At 34.4% G+C, this 18,517-nt stretch overlaps 1 protein-coding gene across 3 annotated transcripts in view; it reads right to left on the bottom strand.

The window, feature by feature from the left end:
* The window catches only part of Tfpi (tissue factor pathway inhibitor (lipoprotein-associated coagulation inhibitor)), a 65,489-nt gene that overhangs the window by 16,286 nt on the left and 30,686 nt on the right, over positions 1 to 18,517 (bottom strand). For all 3 annotated transcript variants that reach the window (XM_013030574.1, XM_013030560.1, XM_013030567.1), the window contains exons 2-6: positions 16,608 to 16,730; positions 9,749 to 9,946; positions 6,510 to 6,548; positions 3,730 to 3,906; positions 3,108 to 3,203 (exon numbers count right to left, since the gene is read on the bottom strand). In XM_013030574.1, the coding sequence (XP_012886028.1) occupies positions 3,108 to 3,203; positions 3,730 to 3,906; positions 6,510 to 6,548; positions 9,749 to 9,946; positions 16,608 to 16,728 (631 nt within the window). In that variant the 5' untranslated portion in view covers positions 16,729 to 16,730. The remainder of the gene's footprint in view (positions 1 to 3,107; positions 3,204 to 3,729; positions 3,907 to 6,509; positions 6,549 to 9,748; positions 9,947 to 16,607; positions 16,731 to 18,517) is intronic.

Raw genomic sequence — 18,517 nt, forward strand, 5'->3', positions numbered from 1 at the left:
CTATGTGAAAATATTCCAATTAATAATATAATATTAACAGTTATATTAAAGTTTTGAGGATTATTTTAATCAATTATTTTTAAGGATTATTATTAATCAAATACTTTTAAAAAGGGGTTTTGTTAATGTTATTTGTCCTGTTTACTGAATTGAAACCTTAAAGGATTAATATGCTTTCAACAAAATTAATAAGCATAGAGAGTATTACACTTTTGACAAAAGCCTTGTAAGGGTTTTATCTTACTAAAATCCGGTGACAAGTTTCTATAGGAATCAGGAACTATGTGTCCTTAAACTATCAAAGAATATATCAACAAAATTGCAAGAGTATTAGATGTTTTTTTTCTGAACTGGGTAATCAAGAGTTGTTTGTAGATCTCTGAAAGCCCTAGAAGAGTCTCTCCATTTTAGATTGTACAGAGGGACATTTCATTCCTCCTCTGAGATAAGTCTGAAGAAAGGGAATCATTGACCCTTCTTGGGTCAAACTTCTCATGGTAATTAATATTATTGTTTGTTATATATATCTTTTATGTTTCAGATGAGAAAGGTAATAAAACAAAACAAAAAAGGGTACACCCTGTTATCACAAAAGGAGGATCAAATTGACTAAAAGAATATATTTTAGGCAAATATATATAATAAAAAAGAAAATAGTCTTCTGAATAGAGATATGTGTTTTAATTCTATATGAAGTTACTGTGAAAACATTGTATTTAAGGATGTATTATGTATATTTTGAGCCAGTGGCTCATGTCTGTAATCCTAGCCACTCAGGAGGCTGAGGATCCTGGTTTAAAGCCAGTCTGGACAGGAAAGTCTATGAGACTTTTATCTCCATTTAATCACCAGAAAACAAGAAGGGGAGCTATGGCTCAAAGTGGTAGAGCACTAGCCTTGAGCAAAAAGAGCTCAGGGACAGTGACTAGACCGTGAGTTCAAGCCCCAATGACTGACAAAAAATAAAATGAAATAAAATATAATAAATTAAAAATACACTATTACAAATAGAAATCCTTATTATTGCTTTCTTTTAAATTCATGTCATCAATATTTCATTACTTCCTTAATTAATGTTATTTTTCACACCATTTGTCATTTTATTCCAATATGAGTCTTCAGAGAAGCCTACAATAATCAGAAGGTATCTAAAACTCACTATCAGTTTTTTTCTCACAGTTCTTTATTTCCCCTTTCTTACTTGATAGTATTTCCATAGGAAGAATATGAATTTTAAACTTTATAGAACTTCAAGGTAGAACTATCCCTCACACTACTAATTTTAATAATAAATGACTTAGTAGTTGCACTTAAATTGGTATTAAATTGCTTAAAACTATCAAAACATTAAAAGCTCTTTTTCTACTTGAAAATTGTATGTATGTCTTCGGTATCATTATAAATAAGATACATTTTCATATCTTTTAATAATATTTAGCATGTTTTTGAATATATGACATTTATATCTGTATTAAACAAAACTATATTTGAAACAGTTGGAGAGAAGAATAAAACTGTTTAATTTTATACACAAAAGAAATTAGAAAAAAACAACCTTTAAAAACAAGATTTTCAATGAACCATATGGCCCAATTCCCTAAGAAAGTTTTCATTCTTTTATGAGATCTTAAAAGATATATGTATTTTATAATTCACACATTAACTGCTATGCTTCAGTTGGACTGAGGACTATTCAGAAGGGGACGGAAGAGAGAGAAAGTGGACAGCAGGGAGGAGGAGGTGTGTACAGACAGGACTTAATACACCTTTTTACAGGATAGTTCAAGTACTGTGCACAACTGGAATGCTCCCTCTTAAATTCTTCTTACACTCTCTAGACTTCTTAAGCATGTTTCCAATTCTCTGTATGATGTTAAGGTGTGGCGAACAAAGCTATAGTAAGGCTTGTGGGTGATGGGGTCAGTTTAAGAATAAATTGAAACTGGGTGCCAGTAACTCATGCCTGTAATCCTATCTACTCTAAAGGCTGAGATCTGAGAATTGTAGTTTGAAACCAACCTACGCAGACAAATTGGAGTGACTCCTATTTCCTGTTAACCAGCAAACAAATGGAAGGTATGGCTCCAGTGATACAGCATGAGCAGAAAAGCCAAGTGAGAGTGTGAGGTCCTAAGTTCAAGCCTCAGTGTTGGACTGGACTGGTGTGTGTGTGTGGGTGTGTGTGTGTGTTTCCCTCCCTCCCTCCTTCCCTTCCCCCCTCTCTCTCTCTCCCTCTCTCCCTCTCTCTCTCTCTCTCTCCACACACACACACACACACACACACACACACACACACACACACACACACACACAAATATACCCAATACTTTGTTTTTCTTGTATATTTTTTCATAAGATATAACTCTAATAGTCTTTGTTATTCTGGTGCAAGTTTACATGTGACACATTGTATGGGTTGCTTCTCAGCAACAATCTCTAATTTCTGTAACAATGCACGTTGATTTGTACAGTTCAGGTTAAGACTTTGTATTATACCATTATTTTGCAGCTTTCTAGATTATATCTAATTGCTCAGGTAGTTTTGATCTCTGGTTATGTTTTCTAATTCTTTGCCACCACTTTCTCAGCTCTACGTTGAGGAGATATTTCCTGGATTTTTTATTGAAATCAGATAAATATATTCATGGTAGATTATAGAAAGGAAACTTGCAGAGGCTGAGAAAGTTCTCTCTAGAGATCAACTCTCTGGGACAGTTGGTCATCCAGCTTCTCACCTGCTCTCTGGCTGACACTAGAGAACTTTCCTAGTGTCAGGACTATTTAAAAGCGCATTTGACATGCTACATGAAGACTGATAATTCCTAGTGCTATTCTGTAAGGTAAATTTGGCAGAGTTAACTATCATGTGAAAGTTTTTTATATGACACATAGTCAAAAGCCCACTTCAAAGCCTACTTTAGAGAGATTAGGAAAAACATTATCACTTAGATGACATCAGATGTCTTAAAGACTTGAATCTCAGGGTTTTAACACACCTATTATTAAATCACAACAGAAATTTAGAAAGAAATAATTTGAATACATTATCTGCTTTTACATTTACCTTAAGTTTTTCCATAAGCAGTAAAAATAAATAGGTTTCTTACCCCAAAGCTTGGGAACTTTAGTAGGTTTAAGAGATGAAGAGTTATTTTGGACAGTTTCGAGCTCAGTTTTGTAAACTTCTACTTGAACATCATTTGCTAAAAAAAAAATGCAGGCAATTAAAATATAAGAGCATCATCATACTTTCTTACTTGTATATGCAAAATGAAGTACAAAAGTTGTATTAGCAAAAGTAGACTTATTGAAACTTTCATCACATTGCTATGTTAAATTAGCAAATACATACAAGGTATTTAAGGTAATATTGCAGGTCTTGGGCACAAAATGTAACAGATAATAACTAAGTCACCTCTTACATAAGTTTTACAAGCAAAGAGTTTGAATAGTTGTTTCTAATTATTTATCCTCATATTCTTATAAAGTATTGGAATTTTGGTCACTACAATTATGCCCAAATTATAACAGTTTGTGGGGAAAGAAATTTAAATAATGTGACATAAAGGCAATATGACAATTATGGTAACAATTTTAGTGTTCTCCGTTGTTTTTTTCATAAAAAATAAGTGGGTAAAACTAAACCCGAATCAGGTGTAAAGTTCCCTGAAATGCCTGTTTTAAAAGTATCCTGGGAATGGACTAAAGTGAGATGAGAAATGAACTTACGTTCATCTTCACAGGTGCTTTTGCATTCTTCCAACGATTCAAAGTTGTTTCGATTTCCTAGGCATCCACCATACTTGAAACGTTCACATAGCTTTGATTGATTGTTATAAAAATACCTGTTAATAAAACCTCGGCAGATACCTGGATCTTCTTCCAAAAAGCAGAAAAATGGTTTTCCTAGAAATGAGGGGGAAAATGTCGAAAAGCAATATTCTTTTTCTTTAAAATGTATAGTTACTTAAATGAACTATATAAATAACTTATTGCTATATAAAACAACAGTTTGCAAAGTTTACAGAATAAACGCAAAGATGTATCATATTAAAGACAAGTGGATTAATTAAAAGTTAGGTAATATTAAAGTATCCAGTGTTATATGTTCTTTATTTGGAATAGTGAAGATTACAATTATACTTTTTAGTTGCCATTTTAATGTCTAAACTTCTTGCACTTAACAAATACATGAACTAAATGAACTGTGCAAATGAATAGATTACGTCATTATATCACATGCCATTCTTGTTTGGCAAGTACAAAAATGCTGTGGCAAATTTTGGTTTATTTCCGCCCATTAAGGGAAGGGCTATGAATGTAGCAGGGTTTTGAAGTTTGGACATCATTTGGGAGATCAGAGTATTGGTTCATGAAAAATGTTACAGCTTGAAAGCTTGGGGAGGAAGACTTGAGCTGCCCGAAAAGCTGTCATGGCTATTCTGGGGACTTCCTGAATTCTTATACTGAAATTAATATCTTTACGGGGCATGATCTCCATCACTGTGTTGACTCTTTTCCCTCACTCCTGTTTCCAAGCATTGGAATGAACCAACAATGCAGAGGCAGAAAGGAAATACATGTTCAAGGATTAGCCAGGCTTTGGGGAAAGTTTACTACCTCTCCTTTGAAAGTGCTCCAGACCAGGCTAAACACAGCTGTCATCAAAGGTGTGATACTGGGCACTGCACTGCAAACTCTGTCTGCAAACATACTCTGGGAGGAAAGTGGAGCTGATTTTCAAATGTATTTCCGTCATAAGGCTTACTTTGTTGCAATTTTTTGGACAAAGTTACAATTTCCCTTGCTCCTTGAAGCTACATTACCATAGTAGACAAAATAAACTGTGGTATCCGTTTTATACTTAAAGCAATTTGATCTTCTATTTCAGGGAATGAAAGTCCACAAGTGTCTTACTATAAAAAGAGCACAGGCTAAGTGTTAATCATATCTGCAACAATTTCAGATATGCAGCAGTAATCCCTTATAAAAGAGTGGTTTTATTAAATTAAATGTCTGATTTTAATATAGCATCGAATATGTTTTCTACGATTTCTCAAAGCTATTTATTTGTGGGATTTTTTTGTCTGCTGACTCATGTGTTTATGTTTCAGAAAAAATATTGAGGTTGAACTTAAAAGCTCCTTTGCTGGCTGGCAATCTACACCTTAGCCATGACTCTATCAGAGTTTTGGGTTTTTTTTTTCCTGGTTATTTTGATAATGGACTCCATTAAGCTAGCCTGGGCTGGCTTAAGTAGCCAGATACCCTGCTTGATTCTGACTTTATAAAGTGAATTCTTTTCCCATGGTGCCTCCTTTTTTAAATGTACTTATTCCAACTGACATAATTTAATGTATTCATTGTATACAACATAATGCCTCAGAATACTTTAGCTCTATAGTGTAGAATAGTTAAGTCTAGCCATCACTTGACTTACTTTAGTACTGAGAACACATACTATCTACTCATAGCATACCTCAAGGATACAATATGGTCACTAATTGTAGTCATCTTGATATAACATAAATTATGTGAATGTTTCCTCCTATCCAACTATAACGTGTAATAGTTGTTTGGGAACCAATATGTCTCCAACAGCCTGACTCCTCAATTTCTGACAGCCATCATTCTACTCTCTACTTTCAGGTCACTCTTGTCAGATTTCCTATATAAATGAGAATTTTCTAATCCTGCCTAATTTCACTCAACATAATGTTCAAGTATTTCTATATGTGACTAATGACAGGATTTCTATTGATAAACACTTGAGTTCATTCTATATCTTGGCTATTCTAGAATAATTCTGCAGTAAACATGGCCCATTATTTCATTCTTGGGATGGACACTCAACCTGGGCTATATATTGAGTTCAAGCTCAGCCTGAACTGTCACAATCTTGTCTTATAAACAAAAAATACCAAACCAAAAACAAAGGAAGTTTTTATTATTTTGATGAGAACTTTTTTTCTTATTCTGGTCTAATATATTCACCAAAAAGTAATTGCTTCCTTTCAAAAAATTGTCCTGAAATTTAAAAAAAACTGTGCATACATACTAAATAATGTTACCAAAGTCAATTAAATATGTTCATTAGCTTTTGCAACCAAAAGTATCAATAACTCAGAAATGTCCATTTATTTAGGGACAGTTAGATGAATTTTCCAAAGCCACACTGATCTGACATTCATAAGATATTAGAGATCAGAGAAGTAAAGTAAGATTTAGCAACATCTAAACTACTGCCAAATGTTTTAGTAAATAGCCAGTGTAAGTCTAGTTTATGAGTGGTCTAAACCAAAATATTGTGCTGCACTTGTCTGCTGGAATAGCTGCTATTCAAGCCTTCCACACGACATGGCAGGCCCATCCTGGCTCATTTTTTTTTAGCATGCACTGAAATGAATGTAATCTGGATTTATGATTAACCAATAACAAAGAAAACTAGGAGATGAATACCTGGCTTCCTTACACAAATGCTACTCACTCATACATAAATAAATACTCACCCCCTTGCAAATTAATCTTTTTGGTGTCCTTTAGGTAATCTGCAAAAAAAAGGGTGTCAATATACAATGTGATATTATAATTTGAACTTAGCAAGCCATCTAAGACAGTGGATTCATCATCAATAAATCATTCCTTTTTTTTTTTTTTCTATTTTGCCTGTCCTGGGGCTTGAACTCAGGGCTTGGGTGCGGTCCCTGAGCCTCTGTGTGTGCAAGGTTAGTGCTCTACCATTTTGAGCCACAGCACCACTTCCAGAATTTTTGAGCAGTTTATCATGTTGTCTTGTATGTTTACTGATATTTTCTATCTTTTATATATTGTTTTCAGTAAGAATTTCTATTTAGTTCTCAAGTTTTTCTTTCCTTTCTCTATTATGTACCCATCTTCTTTCTTTCTTTCTTTCTTTTTGTATTTTAGGATAACTGTTTTAAAGTTCTTGTCCTCTCATTAACTCCATACCTTTATTTACTATTTTGATTAAGTACTAGTTATGGATCATAATTGTTCTTATTTAAATGGTAAGCACTTGAGAAGAGGAGAGCTTAAGGATATTTTTGCATGTCACATTTTAGACTTTATTTTCAGCCTTTAATCAAAGATGAAGTTTCTTTTGCCAAGTAGTTCATTTTCTTGTGGATCAGCTAGATCCTTTAAGGTTGGTCTCTAAGCTTTATCAGGGCAAGTGCAGAGTTGTTTCCATTCTATGTATAACTTAGCACTACTTTCAAATTAAATGCCAAGTATCTTAGTCATGTGGAACTTCTGTAAATTGTCCCACTTAGAAATCAGTAATAATTTTATTTTGCTAAACTTGTGGACCATTGTCATCCATGCAGAATTTTATTATTCAGTGATAAACTCAAAGTGACTGTATCCAGATTTCTTGGGATTTTTCTTTTGGCTACAGAACTTTATCTCCCACACACTCTTGCTGAAATCACATCCACTCTATCCAGCTTTCTAATCTCCAGTCTCCATCTCCTTTTCTTAGAGACCACAGCGCTGTTCTTGAACTTCCTACTTTCTATGGTGATCTCATACAGAACTGGGGAGACAAAAGGAAGACTGGAGGACTCACCTCATTCAATTCCTTTCCCTCAGATTACAATTCTGCACTGTTTTCTTAAAAAATGTTCTCTACAGATGATTCCAGATTAGAATGTAACATGTCAATTTCTGAATATATTACCCTTGTATACAGTGCATTTCCCATCATTCTCCCTCCGCCTCTGCCTACCTCTTCCTCAAACACTCATGCCAAATTTTCAACTTCATTTTTCACAATTGTACCCTGAGTATTATTGCATTTGAACACTATCCCAATTCCATTCATCTACCTCTCCCCCACTTGTCCCCAAGTTCAAATCATGTTTCAACCTTTTGCTACTCATTTTTAAAGCTTTCTGTTATTTTTTCAAAGAACTTATACCATGGAGTTTCCCTCCTGCATATACTATACCTTGATTGGCTTTGTCTCATATATATGCCTGTACCCCTTGGTATTCACCTGGGAGATTGTGTTTTGGTCCATGATCCACAAGTGAGGGGAAATATAAACCCATAGTCTAACTGGCATCATTTTTTTCTAAATCCATCCACTTACTTTCAAGTGCTATAAATTTATTCTTCCCGATGGCTAAAAAATTATGCATATGTGTATATGATTTATATATCTATAATAAATATATCTATGACAGCTCTGTTATTTCATTGCAGGGAATCTAGGCTGCTTCCATGTTTTCCTAATTTGGCTGTTTTGAATAGTGCAATGAAAATGAGTGTGCAGGTAGCTTTGTTGTGTCATGTCTTGTACAGTTTAGGATAAGTGCTGAGGAGTGACATCACTGGATCACAGGCTAATTCTACTTTTAACTTTTGAAAAATCTCCATACTAATTTCCAAAGTTGGCTGCATTAATTTGCATTTCTACCAAAATGTACTAAGTTCTCTTCTTCCTTTCATCTATGCTAGCATTTGTTGTTGGTTATTCTGATTGAAACGAGATAGAATCTCACTGTTGTTTTGATTTACATTTCATCTATGGTCAGGGATGTTGAGCATTTGTTCATCTATTGTCCAGTTGAACTTTTGAGAAATATGTGTTTAGCTACTTGTTCTGTCTGTTGTAATGTCTGTTTAGCTTATTGACTGGGTTATTGATTCTTTGGGGCTTTAGTCTTTTAAGCTCCTTATATAGTCTCATTAAACCCTTGTTGAACAGACATCTGGCAAAGATCTCCTACTCTTTAGAATTTTCTTTTACCTGGGTGACGGTGACAATGTTCACTGAGCATCAGCTTTTAGCTTAATACAATATCATCAAATTTTCTCTCCTATTGGCTGAGACCCTGGAATTATATTCAATAAAATCTTGCCTATGCCAATAAATTCTAGCGATTTCCCTACCTCTTCCTGCATTAGTTTCAAGACTTAAGGTCATAGGTTAATGTCTTTGATCCACTTTGAACTGGTATTGGTACAAGATGCAAAACATGATATTGTGGTAATGACAAAGGTAAAACCAAATCAATGTGATCAACAATCACAATAATCATAGCTACCCAAAGAGGATAAATTATACTTGCTTCACTGCACTTATAAAACTCTTCTAAGAACTTGATTTCCCCCCTCCTTTACTGCAGAGAAGACAACAGAATAATAAATGAACCTTAATAATTTTAATACATCAAACATTTAATTGGTTAAACTAATTTAATAATTTTAATAAACAATTTAATAAATTTAAATTAATATTGTATAGTAAATATTAATTTTAATAAATGATACCAATATATTCATAATTATACTTGTTTTATATAAAAATATGACTGTATAACTCAGTAGTTGAAACATGAGTCAAAAAAGAGATTTCGGGCTGGGAAGATGGCTCATTGGTAGAGCACTTGCCTTGCATGCATGAGGCCCTGGGTTCAATTCCTCAACATCAAATAAGCAGAAAAAAAAAAAAGCTGGAAGTGGCGCTGTGGCTCAAGTGGTAGAGTGCTAGCCTTGAGCTGAAGAGCTGAGGGACCGCATCCAGGCCCAGAGTTCAGGCCCCACGATCGGACCCCCCCCAAAAAAAAAGAAAGAATAAAAGAAACTTCTTTGGAATATTAAAGAAGTATTACAGTCTTTTTTTCTTTTCTTTCTTTCTTTTTTTTTTTTACAATTACCAAATCACTTTTTTTTCTACAAATAGATCTGATAGCACTTGGATCATAGTTTTCTGGAAACTTACCCACTATACAGTTTTCTTTGCACTCTTCCAGACTATCAAATCGATTCCGATTTCCTTCACATCCCCCATATATAAACTCCTCACATTGCTGAGTGAAAATGTTGAAGAAAAATTTCCTCATTAAGGCTTTGCAGGGCCCATCATCTGCCTTTAACGCACAGAAGGAATTCAGCATCTTGAGTGGTGGCAGGGTGGGACCTACAGGAAAACATAGAAAGTGACATGCAGTCCTTGGTGAGCACTATAGCAACAGTCTTACTCGTTTCCAACATTTTTAATCTATCCTTGTTTTAAGAAAAAGTACAACACAGTAAAACAGACTCACAGCAAACCAGAGCAGTTACTTTTCTTCCAACAAAAGATATGGTCAATAAATTTACCAAATGGGACACAGTTTATCCACTAACGTTCAATATTATTCAACTATCAAGGAAGGATAGAATACTTTTCCTAGATTCTGTTAATAATTATTACCTAAATTTCTATTAGGTAATGAGATAGAATTGAATATTAGCTAATAATAGTTTGATTCACATATACACACACTTAAAGTATACATAATGCATTGTTTCACTTACCATGAATACTATTTAATTTTGTGGAAACTACTTTGTTTCAAATAGAATGAGGCAATTTATTGGACTTTGAGTTATGAAATGTGTCACTAAAAAATTCACTTAGTTATTTTAATCACAGAAGAATTTCCTGGGAATGATTATTGTTATAGTGGAAACCCAAATTATTTATCTAATATATTAAATTGATTTGTTATGTAATATATTTAATTTTTTTAAATTTTAAGAGGTGAAGAATGATGGGTACTTATCACAAAATGAATACTCTGAATGAATTCACATAAACTTTGGGATTTATTCTCAGGATGAATAACATATACAATATAATTCTCTAAAACACATGTATAATTTCATTGACACTATTTCAAAAACAGAAGAAAAGAAAATTATGACTGGTGAAACCAAGTAATAAAGACCGAAGAATGCCCCTGTGTTATTCCTGAGCACTCGGTATTTCCCAGGTCTGGTCATTTGTTATCCTTCACCTAAAGGCCATGTTTAAATGTTTAAATAAAATAAACAACTATTTTTCCACTAGAGGGCAGTAGTACTCCTTTATATTAAAACCAATTAGTATAACCAGCTTAAAACATTGCTTTAATGTATTATAAAATAATTTTTGAAGTCATATGAATGGCATTAGTTTAATATGTTCATGTAAAATATTTTTAAATAAATAACAGTTCATGGATGTATGATCATCAAGAAGGAAACCATTAAAATCTCATGTGATTTAAAAACTAAATAGTTTTAATATGCCTATCATAAAAGTTGGATCAAATAGCTTTTTCATAAATTTAGGACTTACCATTTTGATTTTCTATATTAAGAATAGATAGCTAGATATATTTCAGTACTAATACCTAAGAAACAATTAAAATGTCACTATTTTTATGAGCTATAAAATAATCATTATTGGTAGTCTCAGAAGGGCTAAATATAACTTCTATGCATACATTTTGATGCTATTTGATGAACCTGATTGTAATTGTATTTGAACATGTCAATTTTATTTCAGCTACAAATGCAATTTTTAATTTTTAAGAATTCAAGTTTAATGTACGATATACTATCTCAGTGTTTTGATCTATTTAACAACTAACCTGACTAATATTTTCAGCTGAAATAAACTGAGCCTGGAATGCTGACACACATCAGTATTACTAACTACTTGGGAGGTAAGAATGGCTTTGATCAAGTTTGAGGCCAACCTGGACAAGAAAAAAATTAGGGAGACTCTATGTTACCCAACAAGTCAGCTATTAATATAATATAAATATACATATTTATGATCCTACATACATTCACAGAAGGCATAGAAAGATGGTGGTCTGAGGCTGCCCCTATGCTAACATCTGCTTTACAGACTCCAAATTTGATGAGGAAAAATAAACTTATGACAAAGAATCATTGATGTATGGGGAAGCCTTCAGCACCAAAAACAGCTGTCATGAACTGGTAAATTGGGGAGCTACAAGATTGATAAGTATTTTAGCTGAAGCGGAATTATAGGCATCTACACATTTGCATGTTTCCAACTCTTCCTTAGGTTATATTCAGTTGAAGAAACATAACATTCATGCTTGTGTTATGGCCTTCCATACTATTATTTTTGTTTTTATCAATAACATAGCTTTCCTGAATTCCATCAATATCTATAATATACGTGTAAATAATATTGTCAATATATGCTTATTTGTAATATGGACATGTTTAAATGTCATTTCTTTTCTCTAATATTAGATGTATGTGAAATAACAGAGTCAGTTAATAAATAGGTCTTGAAAGTATATTGTGTTATTGATACAAATTGACTGAATTAAAATATCACCTTAAATATCATCCTAAATGCTTTCCTTGAAAGGTTTTGCTTTTCTTAAATTACATACACAAATACTTGAAAGCTTCTCCCGAATGGCATTTTTTTTGCAAGCAATTGTAAATTTGCTCACATTCTCTATATTTAAAATGTTGGAATGCCATAATTGATATTTTTATTGTGAAAATACCATACAGAGGGGTTACAATTACATGCGCAAGGTAATGAGTACATTTCTTATCAAGCATTGTTGCCTCCTCCTTTGTTTTTCCCCTACCTCTCTTCCCTCCCACCTCCACAACTACACTCTCTGCCCCCGTAAATTGTAAAGTTCATTTTTCAATCATAGTGTCTTGTACATCTCATTGTTACAAAATTGATATTTTGAGCTGTGAGAACCAAGAATTTTGCTAAAAGCCCCTATATGGTGTATCTCACTCTGAGTCATAGAACATAAAAAATTTACACCATGAATTTCTATGCTCTAGACACATTTTTGGAAACTGCTAACAGTCAACATATTCATAAAAATCAGGCCTCAGTGTTTGCTCAAATAATTTCAAGAAATCAGCCAGGGATTCCAAAATTGTGACATTTACAGTTTTCCAACGACAAGCCATTTTGCACAGAGATGCCTGTTGCCCTTACAGGAAATCATAATAAATAATTACATATAATATAATCATGGAGAAAAAAACCATCAGGAAATAGTAAATGAGTCATTTGTTTTAATAAGGAAGGAATGTGTATCGGAAAAAAATCATAGTCTTAATTAGTAAATTAATATGACTAAAGCACCACACTATTTATTTTCCAGTTGGCACTTTTTGTGGCAAGATCTACACCTGAAAATCATAAACTACACATGAATTGCACAGATATAAATCAATTTATATTTATATTATAAATCAATTTAAATTTATATTTATCAGTGCTGGTTGCTTTATGTTTCCACTCTTGATTTATATAATTTTAATAGTCATACTGTTTGTCTTCCATTTTCTCTGTTGGGCAAGTAAAGTTCAGCCTGTCATTTAGCAATTTTGCCACAGGGGGGTGAGAACACACCAGAAAAGCAAAGGTAGTAATCAGTTTGTGTAGTTCCAGTAATAATAAGTAATTTTACTCAGTAATTATTGTACTCAGACCTTTTGTAATTGTATCGTCTAATGATCACAGCATCTTTGTAAGACAGGTTTCATCTCTACAATTTGTAGAATAGCATTACAGATTTAACTAAATGTTTCAAATTTGTATCCTTAATTGATAGACTTATTTGATAGACTTAATTCATAACTGTTCAAATGATTAAGGAGCAACTTTATTGTAAATTCTAAATAAGAGTGCTTGTCACAAGCCTGTAAAATTAAAGATCCTTAAAATGACATTGGATAAGGCACATAGATTTAATTATGTAATTTTCCCTCAAGACATTTTAAAAATGAATTTGTAATGCTAAATATAGTTTCAATGATGAAAAATAGGGAAATTTCATGTTAACAGTTTTAAAAAACAGTCATTCACATTTTAATCTTTTTCCTTTCCTTTCCCTTCCTTTCCCTTCCTTTCCTTTCCTTTCCTTCCCTTTTCCTCTCTTTCTCTCCTTCCTCTCTCCTTCTTTCTTCCCTCCCTCCCTCCCTCTCTGTCTTTCTTTTGGTATATTTTTGCTGGGAAATCACTCTACCACTTGAACCATTTTGCCAGACCTTTCACTTCAATAATTTTTCAGACATACTAGTGAACTTTTGTCTTGTTCTACCTTAAACCACAATCCTTTTAGCTCTGCGTCCTGTATTAGCTGAGATCACAGAAGTGAATCATCATCAGCTTAGTCTTTGAGATTGGGTGTCAGTTACTTTGTGTAGTCAAGCTGGTGGCTCAAAACAAAATCCTCCTGTCTCTGCTGACCAAGTAGTTTGAATTACAGGTGTGAGCCACTGCACTTGGCTTAACGTGTTTCTCATACAAATTCAATTTGGAAGTCTTTTTTGTATGCCTCACACCAGGGAATAGTATCCCAGCACGAGGGGGAAGTGGTTGTGTAGTGGGACACAGGATACCTAGGTACCATACCACCCCAGGCAAAAACCAGGGAACCTAGCCTGTCTTTTCATTTCTACTTGATAAGCATTTCAGTGTTAACAGTTGCATGTTTTCCATGGATCTGTCCGTCCCATGCTGTCCCTGAAAATCTGATGATCAGGGAGTGGGACTCCTTAAGACTAGCTGACATAAACATTCAGGAGACTGAGGCTTGTGTAAGGGCTCACCTGGCCAAGCAGGTCCAGAGTTACTTTCCTGAGACATGAATTTGAAACTTGAAACAAATGTCAATAAAAGTAAAGATGATGGCATGAATCAGAAGGTCACAGGACCAAATCATATGAATTTAATCCAATTCAGCCAGATAGTGATGTCTCATATTTAATCATTTCTGTAATTGATTCTACATATTTTGAGTCTCCTGGTATGGGATTATAATCTTAGCCTTCCTGATGAGATGACAGATACAAGGCTCCATTTACTATTTGGTGCCTGATCTCATGATATACCTCAATTGCTAGAAAATCAATCTTGCCTATGGATCTAGGGCTCCCAGAAAATTGAGTCCCATGAGGATGATGATGGCCTCTCTCAGTAAAGATCTGATTTTCTCTGGAAAGGAAGATACAAACAGGTTCCTTTGCCTTTGAACAACCACACAAAAAATTACTAGAAACTGTGTGTGTAACACTCCGATGGAGGTATTTATTTACATCCCTAGTTTACATACTATATTTATTTACATCCCTAGTTTACATATTAAGATGATCAGAGTTGGAGAAATTCAATAACTCCTGATTTCAAAAGGTTCAGGGAGGTAAGGTTAGTGCTGGTAGCTCACATCTGTAACTCTTGCTACTCAGGAGGCTGAGATCTGGGGACTGTGGTTCAAATTCAGCCTAGGCCGGAAAGTCTGTGAGACTCATACCTTCAATTAACCACTAAAAGGCCAGAAGTGAGGCTCAAGTGGTAGAGTGCTAACCTTGAACAAACACACAAACAAGCAAAAAGTTCAGGGACAGTGCCTAGGCCCTCAGTTCAAAGCCCTAAGATGGGCACTAAAAAAAAAAAAAGTTAAAAAAAAAGTTCTGGAAGGGCAAACCACTGATTTAGAATCAGACATAAATGAATCTGTAAACTTGTTCATGTCTGATTCTATCTCATGAAAGTGATATACCTTTCCTTAAACATTCCCTGCTAATTTTCTTTCATAGCCCCAAAGATTTTTTTTTAAATCTTACCAATATTGTTTATATTATCATGTTTTTCTTATCAAGAAACTTATTTCCCCAGTGATTTGAGTTTTTAAATTTACCATTTGGGCCATCCACCCTGGCTCATACTTGTAATCCCAGCTACTTAGGAGGCTGAGATACAGGGACTGCATTTAAAAGTCAACCCAGGCATAAAAACTAGTCAGGTCCTAGACTAAAAAAACAAATCGTCAGGTGGTGCTTCATGCCTGCAGTCCCAGCTATGGCAGACATTGGTGGGAAAATTGTAGTCTGAGGCTAGCCTACATAAAAAGCACAAGATCCTACCTAAAAAAATAAAGTATAAAAGGCTAAGGGGTATAGTTCAAAGGGTAGCACACGTGTCTAGTGGGAGTTCAACATCTAGTAATGCCAAACAACTTGGGTCTGTCACATATATTTATAATTATATTATCAATGATAGTATTCTATTTCAGAAAACATACATTGTTCTATATAATGATGGTAAGGTCTCAGCATAATGTGACAAATTGTACTTCCAAAATTAAATTTAGCAGATATGGGAACTTGATGTTGCAAGATTAACTTAAAACAAAAACAAAAAATAAAAGTAGCTAAGAGTATGAATGGAAGTCAGTCCAGATATCTTCAAGGCTACATGAAGACTGAAGTTCTAGATGGATATGGTGGTAATGTACACCTGTAATTTCATTATTCTGAAGCAGGGAAAGGAGAATCTAAATCGTCCTGGGCTCGTGCTAAATAGAGACTTGAAGAAGTATTTCTTTTAAAAGTAAATTGATTGTGGATGGAGGCTAAAGATGACTATATTTAAAAAAATGTACTAGGGGAAAAAGGCTATTTTGATAAAAAAAATATTTTTTTCTGGGGCTGGGAAGGTTGCTCAGTGGTAGAGTGCTTGCCTTGCAAACCTGAGGCCCTGGCTTTGATTCCTCAGCTCCACATAAGCAAAAAGAAAAAAAGCTTCCTGGAAGTGGTGCTGTGGCTCAAGTGGTAGAGCGCTAGCCTTGAGCTGAAGAGCTGAAGGACAGCACCCAGGCCCAGAGTTCAGGCCCACAACCGGACCCAAAAAATAAAATCCTAAATTAAAAAATATTTTTTTCTGACACAATCAAAATATATAACTGTACTTTTATTAAAATCAACAACCTTGATTACCTAAAAGTGCAGAAGCTTCTAACATTTACCTGTGACACTGGTATATTCTTCATCCTCCTCAGGATTTTCATTCAGAGTTCCAGGAGCAAGACTGAGTAGCAGACATATAGAGGCCCAAAACATGTGTTCTTTCTTCATTTTGTGAGTCATTTCTGAAATGTAGAACCAAAACACACCCAATAAGCAAAAGTGTTGCTGCGACCTATCTCTAGACTTGGTAGAACTTACAAATACTCCCCAACACAAATTCCTAAGACATTTTAATCTCTCTTCACATCATGTACAATTCCTACTTATAACATGTATTAGTATTCAAAATAATTGACAAGCACAGATTAGGTGTATGTATTTTAATTATATGTAAGTACATATATTTCAACATTGAGAACACAAACTAATAGGTCTCATTGACACATGGTATTAAATATAGACCCGGATGGATAATTGTGTACTGAGATCTAATTTCTTGTACAATTGCATTGTCCATATCACCATTCTTGCCTAGTCTGGACTAACAATATTTTAAAAAAATCGCACTTTTATTACCTTCTTAACAAAAAAAATCTATTTCTGATTTCTTTTGTTCTTTCATTTGATCCCTCTTCCAATAGGGAAACACATTTGCAGAAATTCCAACTTTGTTTTTCCTTTGATCATGTTTGACAGTGAATTTCCTAACCAGGTTTTCAATGAGATTGGAGACAGAAAAACCAGCAGGCAAAAGAAACATCTGCCATTGCAGGCACTCCCTTCCCCAGGTCATTCTTCCCCCACCCTCCAGAGTCATCATGCCCCACAGGAAAGTGACTGTGAGTGATGAACCACATTTTTCCACTCCAAAGGAAACAGATTTCAGGAGGAGATAGAGCCATTTCCTGTTTCAAAATGATTTAAAGGGTCATAGCTAAAGTAGGGGAGGAAATGAAAAAAAATACAATGTATTATTAAAAAAGAAAAATGTGATCTCTCCTTTGGATCCAAAGATGAGAGGAAATGTCTAATGTTTAGGCAGCCCTTGCTCATCCACTAGTTGTCCGGAGAAAGGAAGAAAGCAAGGGCCATTCAATAAACACAATTGCAGGCATTGTGTGAACTCAGTAGTGCAACAGATGCTCATCCCCAGATACAATGTGCACAAATTAACATGTATGTAGACTGAAATTCAGGACAAAGTAGTACATTCCACTTTGCTTTAAGTTTCATTAAACCTACTAGTGAGATGCGTATTTTCTCAGGACACCTTGAGAATAGTAACACACATTATATTTAATCAGTAGTTGTATACTTTGTAAATTGTGCTGTATACTATGTGAACCCACAAAAATACATATGCATAAAATGTACATGATTTTGAAGAATCTTTCTACAAAACTTCTAATTTTTGTCTTATTTGCCTTCTACTTCCATTGGATTCTGTAATAAATCTAGCATTGTTATGCTTTGAGTATCATGAGGAGCAAGGTTCAGGTTATGTCAGCCTAAAGTGGAGCGCAATTAAACTCATGTAAATTTTTTATTTGGGTGCCTGAATCTGAAACCAGCTTGGAAAAATTTAATCCAAGCAGTTATTAACCAATTTTCTAGGACTGGAAGGGCAGAAACAACTATTCCTGAAAACTGAAAACCACCAGGATTCCTGTATATCACTGCACTCCTTATAAAAGTCTCTCTCTCTCTCCTCTTCTCTGTCTTTCTGTGTCTCAGTCTTTGTCTCTCTTTCTCCCTTTCAGTCTCTCCTTCTCTCCCACTCCCCTCTTTCTCCCACCTTCCCTCTCTTCCTAGAAGGAAACATGCTCACTTCTCAGAACGCAAACATTCTTCCATCAAGCTGAGGGCTCTCTCCTTCCCACCAAGCTCAAACAACTTGAGAATAACACTGCTAGTTTTGAGTTGGAAACAGAGTATCACTCTTTGAACTATGTGAAGTACAGCATTGTGA

The sequence above is a fragment of the Dipodomys ordii genome, unplaced genomic scaffold (assembly GCF_000151885.1).
Source record: "Dipodomys ordii isolate 6190 unplaced genomic scaffold, Dord_2.0 Scaffold5, whole genome shotgun sequence".
In the NCBI taxonomy this organism is placed as follows: domain Eukaryota; kingdom Metazoa; phylum Chordata; class Mammalia; order Rodentia; family Heteromyidae; genus Dipodomys; species Dipodomys ordii.